At 36.4% G+C, this 15,887-nt stretch overlaps 2 protein-coding genes across 2 annotated transcripts; both read right to left on the bottom strand.

Moving 5' to 3' along the window:
• Nucleotides 1-7,029: 7,029 nt before the first annotated feature.
• LOC112803659 (uncharacterized) lies at nucleotides 7,030-11,958 on the bottom strand. Its single transcript, XM_025847142.1, has 2 exons — nucleotides 9,447-11,958; nucleotides 7,030-9,353 (listed from the first exon to the last, which is right to left on the bottom strand). The coding sequence occupies exons 1-2, from the start codon at nucleotides 11,956-11,958 to the stop codon at nucleotides 7,030-7,032; spliced, it is 4,836 nt and encodes a 1,611-aa protein (XP_025702927.1).
• An 859-nt stretch (nucleotides 11,959-12,817) lies between these two features.
• LOC112801752 (uncharacterized) lies at nucleotides 12,818-14,981 on the bottom strand. The gene is made up of 4 exons (XM_025844656.3): nucleotides 14,657-14,981; nucleotides 14,317-14,570; nucleotides 13,495-14,028; nucleotides 12,818-13,390 (listed from the first exon to the last, which is right to left on the bottom strand). The coding sequence occupies exons 1-4, from the start codon at nucleotides 14,847-14,849 to the stop codon at nucleotides 13,316-13,318; spliced, it is 1,056 nt and encodes a 351-aa protein (XP_025700441.1). The 5' UTR covers nucleotides 14,850-14,981; the 3' UTR covers nucleotides 12,818-13,315.
• Between the last annotated feature and the right edge of the window lie 906 nt (nucleotides 14,982-15,887).

Genomic DNA, 15,887 nt, shown 5'->3' with positions numbered 1-15,887 from the left:
ATTTAGAAGTTTTGGTAATTTTTTAGGATTCAGATAATTTTATCGTAGAAAGTCGATCTTTCATGGGTACAAACTTTAATTTTATTGTTTTATAGTCAGTTTTATTAGCGTTCGAATCTTTTATGACCAAACATAGCTATTTACTCTAATTTTAAAGTATAATACTCACAATTGATTTTGTTCAGATGGCTCATTTACATAAATATCTCTATAATAATACAATATAACTTTAATATAATTTTTTGTCAATAATAATATAACAACATATTAGAAAAAAAGAGCAACATGATAGCAATAAGATATAACTCTACTCTCAATTATACTTTCTTAATAGAGAATTTGGGTTGGTCGAATTATCAACTTACTTGTTTGCTTAAGCAAGTTTTGGGTTTAAATCTCATCTATGCATGCACCAACCTATTAGCGAGCAACATACTCTTAAATGGAGTTCAGATCCATGACGGACTATTACACATGATGCCTATTTATAGACTTGAATATGTTGATTTTCTTAACCGCTGAGTCACTAAGTTATTGTTAATCAACTACAATTAATATATCTACAAAGTTCCTTTTTTTATACTGGAGAATAAAAAAATAGTCAAACAACACTTACAAATTACACATTAGTTCTGAAATTAAGTAAGAAAATAGATAAACTCTATGTTAAACTACGGTCTGAGAGGAAGCATAAAGTTCGATTACAAAGAATTTTATAAGACAAAAAGCAAAGATAAATCACAATCTCCAAATAAGTCTAAAGGCTTTTCAAATTTGAAAATATTTTCATAGACGACTAGTTTTCTTGTTGAATCTTCATTCCAGATTTGTAAAATCATATCAAAAAACTTACAAAAATAACAATACACCACAAAAAATTATTTTAGATCTAAATTTAGATCTCAAATATTTAAAAAAAATAGAAAAAAGAACAAGTAGGCAAACTCAAACAAACAGAGAAACTGAAAAAGAGGATACAGAAGAGGAGAGAAAAGCTTGTGAAAAAAGAGAGCAATAGTAGAACAATGTGAACGACTAAAAAGAGTAGTAGTAGTGGTGGAAGTGTGTTTGACAAAATAGTGAAAGTGAGACCGTAAAAAAGGAGAATGATAAATGGTTAGAAAGGAGAAAGAAAAGGGAAATAGGTGAATTAGAAGGAGGTTTTAAGGGGGAGGGGGCGGATGAGAAGAGCCGAGAAGCAGAGAAGGATCACCGCAATCCAAAACTGAGGCGGAGGCGGCCCTCAAGGTGTTTTATTTTTGTTTTCCTTTGCGGCGAAAGAGAGTGCTTTTGTTAACAATATATATCTGCAAAGTTCTAGTATAGCAAATTGGCAATCTATTTAATTGAGTAATTACTCAAATCAGTCCAAAAGAATTTTAGAATCGGACATTTTAATCCCTAAAAAAAATTAATACACAGATCAATCCCCGAGGTTTTACTCCAGCAAACAAATCAGTCCCTAATTCATTTTCCGACAGAGTAATTACCCAGATCAGTCCCCCAAAGATTTTAAAAACGTACATTTTAGTCCCAAGAAAAACTAATGTACAAATCAATCCCCAACGTTTCTCTCTGTTAAACATAATAGTCCTCTGTCCAAAAATAAAATAATTATTATTATTATTAATTGCTCAATAATATTGTACTATTTTTTTTGTATTGTTAATTTGGACAAAAATAATAATAAATTTATTCATTAAATTCTTATATATATATATACATATATATATTCACGCAATAATAATAATAATAATAATAATAATAATAATAATAATAAGAGATTATTTTACAAGAAATTCAAGGTTAAAATCATTTGATATTTTTGTATTTAATATAATTAAAAGATGTCCAATGTAAAAGAAAATATATATGTTTGTATTAAAAAATATATATTAAAAGAAAATATTTTAATTTGGATTAATATTAAATACATATTTTTTAAATACAAACATATATTTTAAAATAGCACATCTTTTGAATATATTAAATACAAAAATATCAAATAGTTTTAACCTTAAATTTTTTGTAAAATTATTATTATTATTATTATTATTATTATTATTATTGTTATTATTATTATTATTATTAATTACATAATAATATTCAACCATAATTTTTTGTATTTTCTAGATAAAAATAGTGATAAATTTATTCATTAGATTCTTTTATATATATATATATAGTCACTTAATAATAATAATAACAATAATAATAAATAAAATTATTAGAAATTATTTTACAAAAAATTCAAAATTAAAATTATTTGATATTTTTGTATTTAATATAATTAAAAAATGTATTATTTTAAAAAATATGGTTGTATTAAAAAAATATGTATTTAATATAAATTCAAATTAAAATATTTTCTTTTAATACATATTTTTTAATACAAACATATTTTTTTACATAGTACATCTTTTAATTATATTAAATACAAAAATATCAAATAGTTTTAACTTTGAATTTCTTATAAAATAATCTCTAATAATTTTATTATTATTATTATTCGGTGACTATATATATATATATATATATATATATATATATATAATTAATAAATTTATTATTATTTTTGTCTAAAAAATATAAAAAAATATAGTACAGTATTATTATTGTACAATTAATAATAATAGTAATAATAATAATAATAATAATAATAATAATAATAATAATAATAATTTTATTTTATTTTATTTTTAGACGGAATACTATTATGTTTAACAGAGAGAAATATTTGGGATTGATTTATACATTAATTTTTTTTGGGGACTAAAATGTCCATTTTTAAAATTTTTAGGGACTGATTTGGGCAATTACTTTGCCGAAAAATGAATTAGGGATTGATTTGTCTGTTGGAATAAAACCTTAAAGATTAATTTATGTTTTAATTTTTTTTAGAACTAAAACATCTAATTTTAAAATCCTTGAGACTAATTAGGGTAATTACTCCTATTTAATTTTACTACTTGATAAGGATGTCACCACATGATAACATAATTGTGATAAATTCTAGCCACAAACTTTAACTTAAAACAATGAATTATACTTGATAAGCATCACTGATTTCTTTCTTAAAACTTCTATGTTTTACCAATATTTACCATCTTAAATAAGTAATCTTTTAATTTATGAAACTTCTATCAATTTCTAAAAATGTTAACTCAATTTGAATTCTCCAACTTGATTATAAATTATTGATAAATTTAGTTTAATTTTCAACAATTTTGAATCAAGCTAAACCATTACAAGAATTTAGCATGCTTATTTTTGTTTAAATAATAAAAGTTGCTATTAACTAAGCTATTCCTCCTTCTTAATAAAAAAATATAAGTTATTCATTTTTTTTATAATTGATTAATACATTTAAAATCAATAGTTATTTTTATATCTCGCATGAAAATAATATTATAAATTATTAAATATTTTAACATATTTAATTAAATAAATTTAAATAAATTATCTAACGATTTATAATATTATTTTTATATAAAAATATTTTCATAAGATATCTCTTTTAAAATAAAAAAACAGTCATCTTTTCTATCTAAACTTTGACTTGAACTTTTAGTAAGGATTTTTCCTTCAACAATTTTGTTTGATTTTTTAAAATTGCTTTTAACGCAATGGAGAATAATGAGGATCAAAGCTTGTTGCTTTGCCTCTTCGAAACACGAAATGTAACATGATGTGTATATAATAAAAGATCAACTAATAAATTAATTATCATATATTTATACATAAATATTTATTATTTAATTTATTTTTTATTTTAATATATATTCTGTTCTTACTTGGTAACTCCGAGGTATAGCTCGTCCTCTGGTAAGATCGGCGGACTCCTAGAGTGAACCGAGGTATACGTCGGCGATGCACGAACGGCGAGGGTGGGTACCTGCAAAGGCACTCCGACGCTCAAGTTAGTATTGTAGGGATGATAATTCTTAATCTTGTAGAAGTTACGTACCTTCTTTTGGTCTTTTGTCTGCTTTATATTAGCAGGAGAAGTTCGGCCGTTATCCTTCGCAAATGTAACGTCTGGGAAGAGCATAAATGGTGGATCCGACGTTATTGATTTAAGGTCATTCATGATGAAATCGTCGGTTACGATTGGGCCTGATGTGTAGCCGAGCTATAACGTGTAACTGATGTTTACTGGTCATATCACAGCCCCCAAGCTTGACCTGACTTTTAAAGAGATAGGTTGAGCTTTTATAATGAGTGAGTAATAGCTCGGCACACGGTGCCCAGCCCCCAGGTCAACGTAGCATCTTTGAAAGTTAATGTTGGGTTACTGAAAAGTTTAATAATTATTCTTCAAGTTGTTATTGGTGTAAAAGGTTTTAATTATTATTTTACTACTTTTCCTAGATAGGTGCGAGTTCCAATGCTTACTTGGAACCGTTGGTCATGGTGGCTCATTTAATGTTTTTAATTTCCATCATTAATTCTAGAGGGTTTAAGTAAATGAACAGTTAGATACTTTTGCCCCTTTCTCTTTCTTTTGGAGTTTTTTAGTTTCAGAAGGTTTTAAACACCATGGGCAGCAAAGGTTAGTAACAAAATCTCTTCTTTTCGTTTGAATCTTTTCTTCCTCCTTCTCTGATTTCGTCAAAAACCATGAGTGAAAAGAAAGGTAAATCTTTGCCCCGTGTTGATGATGGTGATTCGTATGACTGGGTTGACAGCGATGTGAAAATAAGGGCTTCGCTTTTTCTGGATATGGATAGTGTTAGGCAGGTTAGTGTTGCTGGTATAATGAAACCCGGTTGTCGCTTGGAGTTACTTCCATGCAACCGCTCAGATCGGGTTTTTCATAGGAGAGAGGATTTTGAGAGTTTTTATATGTATAGTTGTGTGTTAGAGGAGTTGAGGGTTCGACTTCCTTTTAGCGAGCTTGAATGTGATATTCTGAAACAATTGAACTGTGCTCCTTCACAAGTTCATCCTAACGGTTGGGCTTTCATAAGATGTTTTCAGATTCTAATGGAATTTCTGGAGGTTAAACCAGATTTGGAGCTTTTCTTTTCGTTATTTCAGGCAAAAGGGGTTTGGAAAGGGTTATGGGTGAACTTGAATAGCACACCTGGTTTTGCGATTTTCAAATTGTACAAATCTTCCTTTAAAAATTTTAAAGAAATGTTTCTGAAAGTTAAGGCTGTGGATGAGGACTTTCCTTTTTATATGGATGAAAACCTTGGGGAAAAGTTTCCCTTATATTGGTGTTGCCAACCTCAGCAAATTCTGGGTCCCGAAATGATATCTGAGAGGAATGAGTGTATCATATCCTTTTTGATTGAGATGGTATCGAAGGGGGGATTGGTGTCTGTGTCAGAGTTGCTTCCTTGGGAGGTTAATAAGTCGGCTGTTATCGATTACTTTGGTGAGGCTATCAGGGTATGCTTTTGTTTTTGTTTTTTCAATTAAATGAGAATTGTATTATGCTGATGTTGTCCTTGTTATTTCTGTGGCAGGTGGGAAATTTCCTGGAGTTACTGCTTCGACTCTTAGGGCTCGGTTCAAGTCTAAAAACTTTGAAGGATCCTCATCGAATGCGGAGAAGGTGGAGGTTGGGGGAGAGGTCGATCAGCCCCTCCCAAGAAAGAAAGGAATCGTTTTTAAGAAAAGAAAGACGGAGGGTGGTGCCACTTCCGGGAATAAAGAAACCGTAATTCAGCTTGATGACTTGTCTAGTTTTAGTGTGAAGCAGGAGAAGCTTCACACTTTTGAGGACAATGGGGATGGTTCATCTCTTTGGGACCGAGGTTTTCCGTTTAATGTTATTGCAGACGAAGTTGTGCAGGGCGTTGCTGATATAGCTCGGGTGGAGGAGGTAGGGGATGTTGGAGTTGATCAGTTTCTGCAGGTATATTTATTTTAAGTATTGGTTTCGCTTAACAACTTATGTTTGTAAGCTTTTAACGGTTGAATATTTAAACTTCAGGTGTTGGGTTTTCGATTGGCTTGTGTTGGCCGTAGCCAGGAAAAAAGGCATAAGAGGATGGCTACCGAGGTTGAAGAGGTCGGTGTTCTAAAGGAACAGTTGTCGGCTAGAGAATTAGCCTTAACAGAATTGCAAAATAAATTTTCTGATTTGGAAAAGGAGTTAAAAGTTGAAAAAGAGAATCGTGAAAATGATGCTGAACTATTAAAAAAGAAAAATAGTGATGTTGAGAATATGAATAAGCGAGTTGCTGACCTTACTGCACAGATGAAGGAATTCAAGGCTAGTAGGGAAGGTGACATTCTTGATGCCTTTGCTGAAGGCTTTTACCGTGCTGTGACGCAGGCGAAGTTTCTGATGCCTGATGCCGATTTTGGGGAGATGGATCCAGGCAAGGTAATTCGGGACGGGCAGCTTGTAGATGACGAGGAAGTAATTGAGGAAGGTGGTGATAACTTAGCTAAGTAATGATTCAGTGTAGTATTTTAGTAGTTTTGTTCTTATTTTGTAGAACTGATGTTCATGACTGTTTTTTGTATTAACAATCTGCGTAATTAGGCTTTTGACTTTCCTAATTGCATTGTCTGATACCCGTTAGTGGGGCTGAAATGATGTTTTGATGATTTGTTTGTCTGTGAAGGGATTTATTAGGTAACAAACCCCCTTGCGATTTGTTGATGATAACACAAATTCGGTCGGATGGAATTTTAAATTATATATAAATGCATTAAAATTTTGGGCAAAGCAGTACCTTACAATTATAACTCGGGTAGGCTGGCCTCGTTAAAACCTCCTTGAGCAAAACCCTTTTTTTTTCTTTGGGAAAAATCTCAAGTGAGGAAAAAGAGTACCAGCACTCTGCTTTTGTTTTAACTGAAATATTGCTTTAAAGAAGTGACATTCCACGAACTCGGAATCTTGGTCCCATCCAAGTGCTCTAGTCTGTAAGCTCCTTTGCCGAGGACTTCAAGTATACGGTAGGGTCCGTCCCATGTTGCTGCGAGCTTTCCGTGGGAGGGTGGTCGCCGAGCCGCTTCGGTTTTCCTGAGGACCAGATCTCCGATGTTGAAAGACCTTGGTTTTACTCATTTGGCATGTCTTTGATTTAGTTGCTGTTGAAGGGCCTGGTGGTGGACGACTGCTGTATTTCTGATTTCCTCTACCAAGTCAAGTTCTGCTCGGCGAGCTTGGTCGTGATTCTCTGCTAAGGCTCTTAATGATTGTTGTGAAACTTCTAAGGGAATCATAGCCTCGGATCCATAGACCAACCTAAAAGGTGTTTCCTTCGTTGATGTATGCACGGTAGTATTGTACGACCATAATACCTCTGGGATTAGCTCGGCCCAGAGTCCTTTGGCGTTGTCGAGCTTTTTCCTTAAGGCGTGTAGGACGACCTTGTTGGCGGCTTCTACCAAGCCATTAGACTGTGGGTGTTCCACCGATGAAAAGTGGTGGTTTATTTTTAGCTTCTGTAGGAAGTCTTTAAAACTATGATCGGTGAATTGCCGACCATTGTCGGTGACAATATGCCGGGGAATTCCGAATCTGCATATGATTTGTTTCCAAACGAATGATATCATCTGGGAGGATGTGATTCTTGCCAGGGGTTGTGCTTCAATCCATTTGCTGAAGTAGTCAATAGCCACAACCAAATACTTCAGTTGTCCTGGTGCGGTAGGAAAGGGGCTGAGGATGTCAATTCCCCATTGGTTGAATGGCCAGCTTATTATAGACTGGTGAAGCTGCTCGGCTGGAATGTTAATGATCGGTGCGTGTTTTTGACACTGGTCGCAAGTTCTGACCTTCTTTCTGCTATCCTCCCATAAACTCGGCCAGTAAAAACCGGCTCGAAGTATTTTTTGTGCGAGGCTTCTTGCCCCTGAATGTATGCCACATATTCCTTCATGGGCTTCGGCTAACACAAGATCAGCGTCATTCCTGTCCAGACATTTCAAAAGAGGTCGGGAGTATCCCCGCCTATACAGGGTGTTATTTATTAAAGTAAAGAAAGAAGCTTGTCGTCGAAATCTTTTCTTATCTGAGATTTCTTTGGGAAGAGAACCCTCTTTTAAATACTGTATGTAAGGTAGTTGCCAACTTGTTTCATTTGAAATGTTTGAAGCGCTCATAACATGTATACTCGGCTTGTCTAAGGTTGACTGTAATAATGTTGCTGTGTGCGACTGTGTAGTAGCTAATTTTGATAGAATATCAGCCCTATGATTTTGTTCTCTAGGAATGTGGCAAATTTCAATTTTTCGAAAGCCATTTACCAACTGCTGTACAAGCTCTAAGTATTTTAATAAAAGCTGATCTTTAGTTTGAAAAACTTGATTAACCTGTTGCACTATTAATAGGGAATCGCAGTAAACCTTTAGAGAGGTAATGTGTAAATCAATTGCTAACCTGAGCCCGGCGAGGAGGGCTTCATACTCGGCTTGGTTATTACTGGCCTTGAAGGAGAATCGGAGGGAATGTTCGAGGATGATACCTTCAGGACTTTCGAGTAATACCCCTGCACCTGACCCTTGTGGATTTGAAGCTCCATCTACAAACAGGCTCCAAACCGAGTTCTGTTCGTCCACATTTGGTTGGGTAAGCTCTGCGACAAAATCTGCTAGGTATTGGGATTTGACGGATCCTCTTGGCTGGTATTGGATATCGAATTCAGAAAGTTCGATTGCCCATTTGATAAGTCTGCCCGCCAATTCCGGCTTTGAGAGGACGTGCCGAAGAGGTTGTTCGGTTCTGACAATGATAGTGTGTCCTTGGAAATATGGTCGGAGTCGTCTCGATGAGAAGACCAAGGCCAACGCCAGCTTTTCCAATTTTGGGTAACGAAGCTCGGCACCCTGCAGTGATTTACTCACAAAATAGATCGGTTGCTGAACTTTCTGCGTTTCTGTTACAAGGACAGAACTAATTGCTGTGTCAGTAATAGATAAGTATATATATAACGGCTCATTAGGTTTTGGCTTTTGTAAAACCGGTGGTTTTGAAAGAAATTGTTTTAAATTTTGAAACGCTGATTCACAGTCTGCCGTCCATTCAAAATTTTTTGTTTTCTTTTTTAAACATTGGAAAAAGGTAAAAGACTTTGCTGCCAAACAGGGTAGAAATCTGGATAAGGCGGCGAGGCGTCCTGTTAGTCGTTGCACCTCCTTTACCGTTTTTGGGCTATGCATATCAAGGATCGCCTGACATTTTTCAGGGTTTGCCTCAATTCCTCGGCTAGTAAGAATGAATCCGAGGAATTTTCCCCCGCGTACTCCGAACGCACACTTTTCGGGATTCAGTCTCATGTTATATCTTCGGATCTGCCCGAAGATCTCAGCTAGGTCCTGTATGTGAGAGTTGCCGACCATGGTTTTGGCCACCATGTCGTCCACATAGACTTCGATATTCCGACCTATTTGGTGCTCGAAGACTTTATTCATTAATCGCTGATATGTTGCACCTGCATTCTTTAGACCAAAAGGCATGACATTATAGCAGTAATTACCATATTCAGTTATAAAGGCAGTTTTGTCTTTGTCTGATGGATGCATGAGGATCTGGTTATAACCAGAGTATGCGTCCATAAAACTCAGCGAATCATAACCACAGGAATTGTCAACTAAAGTGTCAATACATGGTAAAGGATAGGCATCTTTGGGGCATGCCCTATTTAGGTCAGTAAAATCGACGCACATGCGCCACTTACCGTTATTCTTTTTTACCATAACAACATTGGCGAGCCATGTTGTGAACCTGATTTCTCTGATGAAATTCGCGGCAATGAGCTTTTTTACCTCGGCCAGGGACGCGAGGCGTTTTTCTGCTCCGAGGTTCCTTTTCTTTTGAGAGACTGGGCGAACTTCTGGATTAATTGCTAACCTGTGGTTGATAACAGATGGATCTATTCCGGGCATATCGGCAGATGTCCAGGCAAACAAGTCGGCATTTTGTCGTAAAAAGGTTGTGAGTGATTCCTTCTCCTCTTTACTGATAGATGTCCCCATGAAGGTGTATTTGGCGGGGTCCTCGGTCAAGGTCACCTTTGCTAAATCTTCATTCGGCATGGGCCGATCTTCAAAGTCGGCTCTGGGATCTATTTCCGTTAAACTTGGTTGGTCAGGCTGGATGGAGTTGACCTGAACCACGTTGTTCCTTTTGATCGGCTTCAGGCTTGTATTATAGCATTGCCGAGCTTCATGGAGGTCGCCATGTATTGTTGCCACTAAATTATCCTGCACAGGGAACTTGACACACAGATGAACTGTAGACACAATTGCTGTAAATCTATTCAAAAAAGGTCTACCTAATATTAGATTGTAAGGGCTAAAACAGTCGACAACAAGATACTGAATGTCTTGTGTCTTAAATAATGGTTGCTCACCGAGTGTGGTTTGTAACCACACGGAACCCAAAACAGGGACTCGTTCCCCGGAAAATCCTACCAAGTCTCCATGATATGGCTGCAAAATTTTGTTACTTAGTTTCATCTTTTCGAAGGTTGTATAGAATAGGACGTCTGCACTACTTCCGGGGTCGAGGAGCACTTTGCGAACTATTAGATCCCCCAACTGGATAGAAATCACTACAGGATCGTCATAATTAGCATCAATATGATTAAAATCGGTTGATCCGAAAGTCATTTCTCGCAGTTCTTGGACCGGCTGAGGTACTTTAGGGGCATCTGTAACGGCCAGCATGGCCCGATAAGTTCTCTTCCGCGCCGAGCTGGTATGTCCGCCTCCTGCATATCCTCCTGAAATACAATTTATGATTCCTCTGGGTTGGGCTGGTGTTTTGTCTTTTTCTTTTGATGACGGACTTGCGGTCGCAAGGTCGGAAGCCGAGGTTGTATTCTTCTGCATACGCCCGGCGATGAACTTGTCCAGGTGTCCCTGTCTTGCGAGGCGCTCTAGGAGATCTTTAGCGATCACACATTCATCCGTTGTGTGACCATGTTTCTGATGAAAGGTGCAGTATTTGGATTTATCAGCGGTCTTAGACTCCGGATAAGCGCCAGCTTTACGAGGAGGCTTGATCAATTTGGAGTTGAGTATTTCTTTAATAATGTCATCTCTCTTTGTGTTGAATTGGGTGTATGACTCATAACGGGGAACCGGCTTGAATGCTTTCTTACTGTCGCGGGGCTTATCCTCGTCCTTGGCCGCGGTTGACTTTTCTGTTTTGCGAGCTTGCCGAAGTTCTTCGACATCTATCTGTCCTTTGGCTTTTTCGCGAAATTCGGCCAAGGTTTTTGGTTTACTCACAGCTATCGTCTCCTGAAACTTGCCCGGACGGAGGCCGCTCTTGATTGCATGGAGATGGACTTCAGGATGAAGGTCGGGGATCCTCATTGCGACTTTTGTAAAACGAGTGATATAATCCTTGAGGCTCTCTTGTGGTCCTTGTTTGATCGTCGTCAGGTAGTCGGAATCATGTAGGTATATTGCAGATGCTGCAAAGTGGTCTTCGAACTGCTTTGCCAGCTCTTGAAAACGCGATATTGAATCTGCAGGCAAAGAACAAAACCAGTCAAGTGCAGGACCGTCTAAAAAAGATGGAAAACAACGGCATAAAATAGGGTCAGATGCACCATTAACGATCATAATAGATCGGAATTTCTTGATATGCTGCTTTGGATCTCCCAATCCATCATAAGGGGTCAGAGTGTTCGGCAGGGTGAACTGTTGAGGCAGCTGAAAGTTCATAATGTCGGCCGTGAATGGTCCGGCAGAATTGTCGCGCTCATCTTCCTCATCACCTGGTTGGGATCTTTCTGTATGCTGAGCTTCTTCTTCTTCCTGCTGAGGTGTTTCTGAAACATGAGTCGGTATTGACCGACGTTCATGATTTTCCTCTCGGTTATGAAGGTCATCATTGTGTTCCAGCCGATTAGTGACCAATTGCGCGATTTGTTCCTGCATTCTTCGGTTTTCCTCCGCCATTTGTTGGTTTGCTTGCTGAAGTTCGGTCACCATCCGAAGGAGCTCAGATGGGGTCGGGGGAGGGACGTCAGCCATGGTAGTGTTTCAAGGGTGTTTTGGGACCTTTGCAAATGGTTTTTCGAGTTGTTCGGGCCCCACGGTGGGCGCCAAATGTTCTTACTTGGTAACTCCGAGGTATAGCTCGTCCTCTGGTAAGATCGGCGGACTCCTAGAGTGAACCGAGGTATACGTCGGCGATGCACGAACGGCGAGGGTGGGTACCTGCAAAGGCACTCCGACGCTCAAGTTAGTATTGTAGGGATGATAATTCTTAATCTTGTAGAAGTTACGTACCTTCTTTTGGTCTTTTGTCTGCTTTATATTAGCAGGAGAAGTTCGGCCGTTATCCTTCGCAAATGTAACGTCTGGGAAGAGCATAAATGGTGGATCCGACGTTATTGATTTAAGGTCATTCATGATGAAATCGTCGGTTACGATTGGGCCTGATGTGTAGCCGAGCTATAACGTGTAACTGATGTTTACTGGTCATATCATATTCTATATTTGATTGTTGCATCACTAATTATTAATACACCGTTTATGGTATGGGCATAAATGTGACGTATAATATAAGCGGCAACGGTGTTACACCTTATAATTAGGGGATAAGCATGAAAAGTTGCGGGTTATCTTTGTGGGCAAATACTAGCCTTCAAAAATAAACGCGTAATAGTGGAGATGGTGCAATTTCCCATATATAACTATATAAGAGCCAAATCTACATTTAACGACATGCCGATGACCATACGGCCATATCCTCCTCGCAGCATCAGCCACATGTCACTGCCTACATCTTCATATTTGATCAGGAAGGTGCTAGTCAATTGCTTAATCATATACTTTTAGTTATTTAATATTAGTGATGATGTTCATACATTCAACATTGGTAAGGTAATGAATAATATAATCCTGGTCCTTACTATTTCGCTATGAAGAGTGCATATTTCTTTGTAATTTTGTATACAATTTAACAAACACTAACTAATAGATTTGAATTTTTTAAAATTTGAATTTCACTTTACTCTCTCTTTAGAGAATAAAATATGATCTTCTATCCTTGAATAATTTGTAAAAGATCATACTTTATTCTCTAAAGTAAAATTCAAATTTTAGAAAATCCAAATTTTTAACTAATTAATAATCATAATTAAACTCTGAGAGAGGTCTGGAGAATATTATACAGTTGTTTGAGACTTCCCGATAAGAAAAAAGCTTAGAGCTAGTAAAGTGCAAACGAAGAAAGTGAAGAGCAGCAAACCGTATAGCAGGAAAGTGTTGATTTTGTTTGATGATTGGTTGGAGCATTGGTCAAGAAGTTGTGTTGAAACCTTTGATCTAGAAACCGCGTGATTCTCTATTTGTTGTCCCTTGTGGTGGCTATGGGCTATGGCCGTCAGAGTGCTGTTTCATCTAAGTTGATGATATCAACTAAGTTGATCTCTGCATAATAACCCACTTCGTCCACCACCTACATGTTATCACAATTTCATTCAATTTCATCACACTTTCTAACCACACATCACAACATATAAAGTAATTTCCTTGCTTTTCTCATGCAATTGTTCAAGTTACCTTAGAATGATCGGAAGAAGCTTTGGGATTGGCTTCATTGGCAACTATACGACTGGATTCAATTTGGGTAGTAGTAGAAGGAGAACTATTATTATTGTTACCCTTCTTGGAACTACATCCAACCTCTTTATCTTGAATAGGCACATAAGTGCTCCTTTGAATTGTAACCCCTTCTTCTGAGACTCCACAACAATTCTTACGTGAAGCTTTGTTAAAACGATCTTGAATAGGCACACAAGGGCTCCTTTGAACCGTAACCCCTTTCGAAACTCCACAACTACTCTTGCGTGAAGCTTTGTTAGAACGATCTTGAATAGGCACACAAGTGCTCCTTTGAATTGTAACCTCTTCTGAGACTCCACAACTACTCTTGCGTGAAGCTTTATTAGAACGATCTTGAATAGGCACACAAGTGCTCCTTTGAACTGTAACCCCTTCTGAGACTCCACCACCACTCTTGCGTGAAGCTTTGTTAGAACTATCACTAGCATGGAATTTTGTGTTTCTCTTGAGCCGACAAACCACCAAAGAATCCTGATTCGAGTCACAAAAGTGTTACTTATTGTACTTAAGTAAATATCAAATTTATGCCATGTAAAGGTAACCAGTGAACCGAAAGTAGCTAAATTGTCTTTATGAAAATATATGCTAAATACTATGTAAAGGTAAAGTGCTATGACTCCCAAGAATTAAACCAAGATTCACTCTAACCAACTAATTCAAAACTACCTAAATAGATTTTGATTTGATGTAGTCTAAATCTTGATAATACATGTATTCTCTTACACAATCAACGGAAGGAGAATATGTGAATCAATTAACCTGAAATTTGTCATTGATGCAGTACTCATGAATAATCCATTCAGTTCTCTGGCCTTTAGGAGCTCGACCGACATGGAATACCAAGGTGCGTTTGGTACCAATCACATTTTGACCAGACTCTATCTGTCGTTCATTGCCTGTGACCTTCCAATACCCATGTTTAGTAGCCCTTTTATTTTGTGAACCATTGGGATACTTTCTCCCTCGTCGCGAGAAAAAAAACCACTCATCGTTTGATTTAATGAACGATTTTTCTGTTTTCAAACATTTTTATAATAAATATTTACGTGGCTCAAGAAACAAGCAACAACATCATTCAAAAAGAAAGAATAAGACTGACCAGGCAAATCCCAAGGCTCAAAGGTGCAAAGTTCAAGCTCGGAAATAATCTGAACACTGTCCTCGTCACCATCCAATTTTTTTCTGAGGTAATAAGAGATCAACTCATGGTCAGTGGGACAGAACCTAAAGCCAGGAAACATGGAAGAAGCTGCTATTGACATGTTTACTCCGCTTGAATCCCTATCCACCATGATTCTAAGGTGAAAGTAAAAGGGTTTGGTGTTAGAGAGAGATATGTTGTTCTGTTCTTTGTTTACTGGTGAATGACAACAATTTGGTACGACAATTTAGGCCTTTGTACTTTGAGTGAAACAGGGTCGGCGAGGGAACCAAGCATGTTTGATGCCATTCTTTTAACGTGTCATTCGCATGTACACTTCGATCGTGACTAGTCCGTGCTTCCGTTTTTATCTTCATCCCCACTCTCACACCTCTCCCATTGTTTCCTTAATTTCTGCATCCCATTTTTTTTATTCCTTATCTTAATCCATCTAAATTTGTCTTGTTCACATCACCTTGGAACTTATTTTTTATCTTTTTGTAGAATTTCAAATACATCATATTTTAATCAAATTTTTATTGCATGTTAATAGTTAATAGTAAAGAAAAAGACGATCATCTCTCTTATAACCGAGTCACCAAAAAAATTCTCTTTCATAAATTATCTAATATAATATTTGCCCCTTCTTTCTTGTTTTCAGTTCTCATAAATACACATAATTTTGACTTAAAATATTGCTCATCATTGTAACAAAATATGATAAACATGAACATGAATAAAATTCAAATTCAAATTCAGCTCTTATACAGTTTGCTAATGATTTGTTATGCTTAGTTTGTTATATCTAGAGTTAGGAAACTCTATTGCTAGCTTTTTTTAGAGTGGCAAATAATTAAAAGATATGTGCACGTTTTAAAATTAGGACAGTAGAAAAATATATTAGTCACGCTTGTTTATTTTTTTTATAGTCACACTTTTGAAGAGTGGCAAAAAAAAGTGTGATTAAATCACTAATTAATCATCCTCCTCATAAAATTGTGGTGATTAACTTTTTTTGGCCACACTTTTAAAGCATGGCACAGAAAAATATAACCAAATTTCTAATCAATCTCACCTTTATAAAAGTATAAAAGCGTGGTTGTTGACTTTTTTTTGTCCACACTCTTAAAGCATGACAAGAAAAAAATGTAGCAGCAGTTCTTTTTCCTTACAGTGAGCTAACTTAGTA

This window comes from Arachis hypogaea, chromosome 5, assembly GCF_003086295.3.
Source record: "Arachis hypogaea cultivar Tifrunner chromosome 5, arahy.Tifrunner.gnm2.J5K5, whole genome shotgun sequence".
In the NCBI taxonomy this organism is placed as follows: Eukaryota; Viridiplantae; Streptophyta; class Magnoliopsida; order Fabales; family Fabaceae; genus Arachis; species Arachis hypogaea.
The sequence above is the reverse complement of the archived record's forward strand: the minus strand, read 5'-3'. Positions and strand labels throughout refer to the sequence as shown.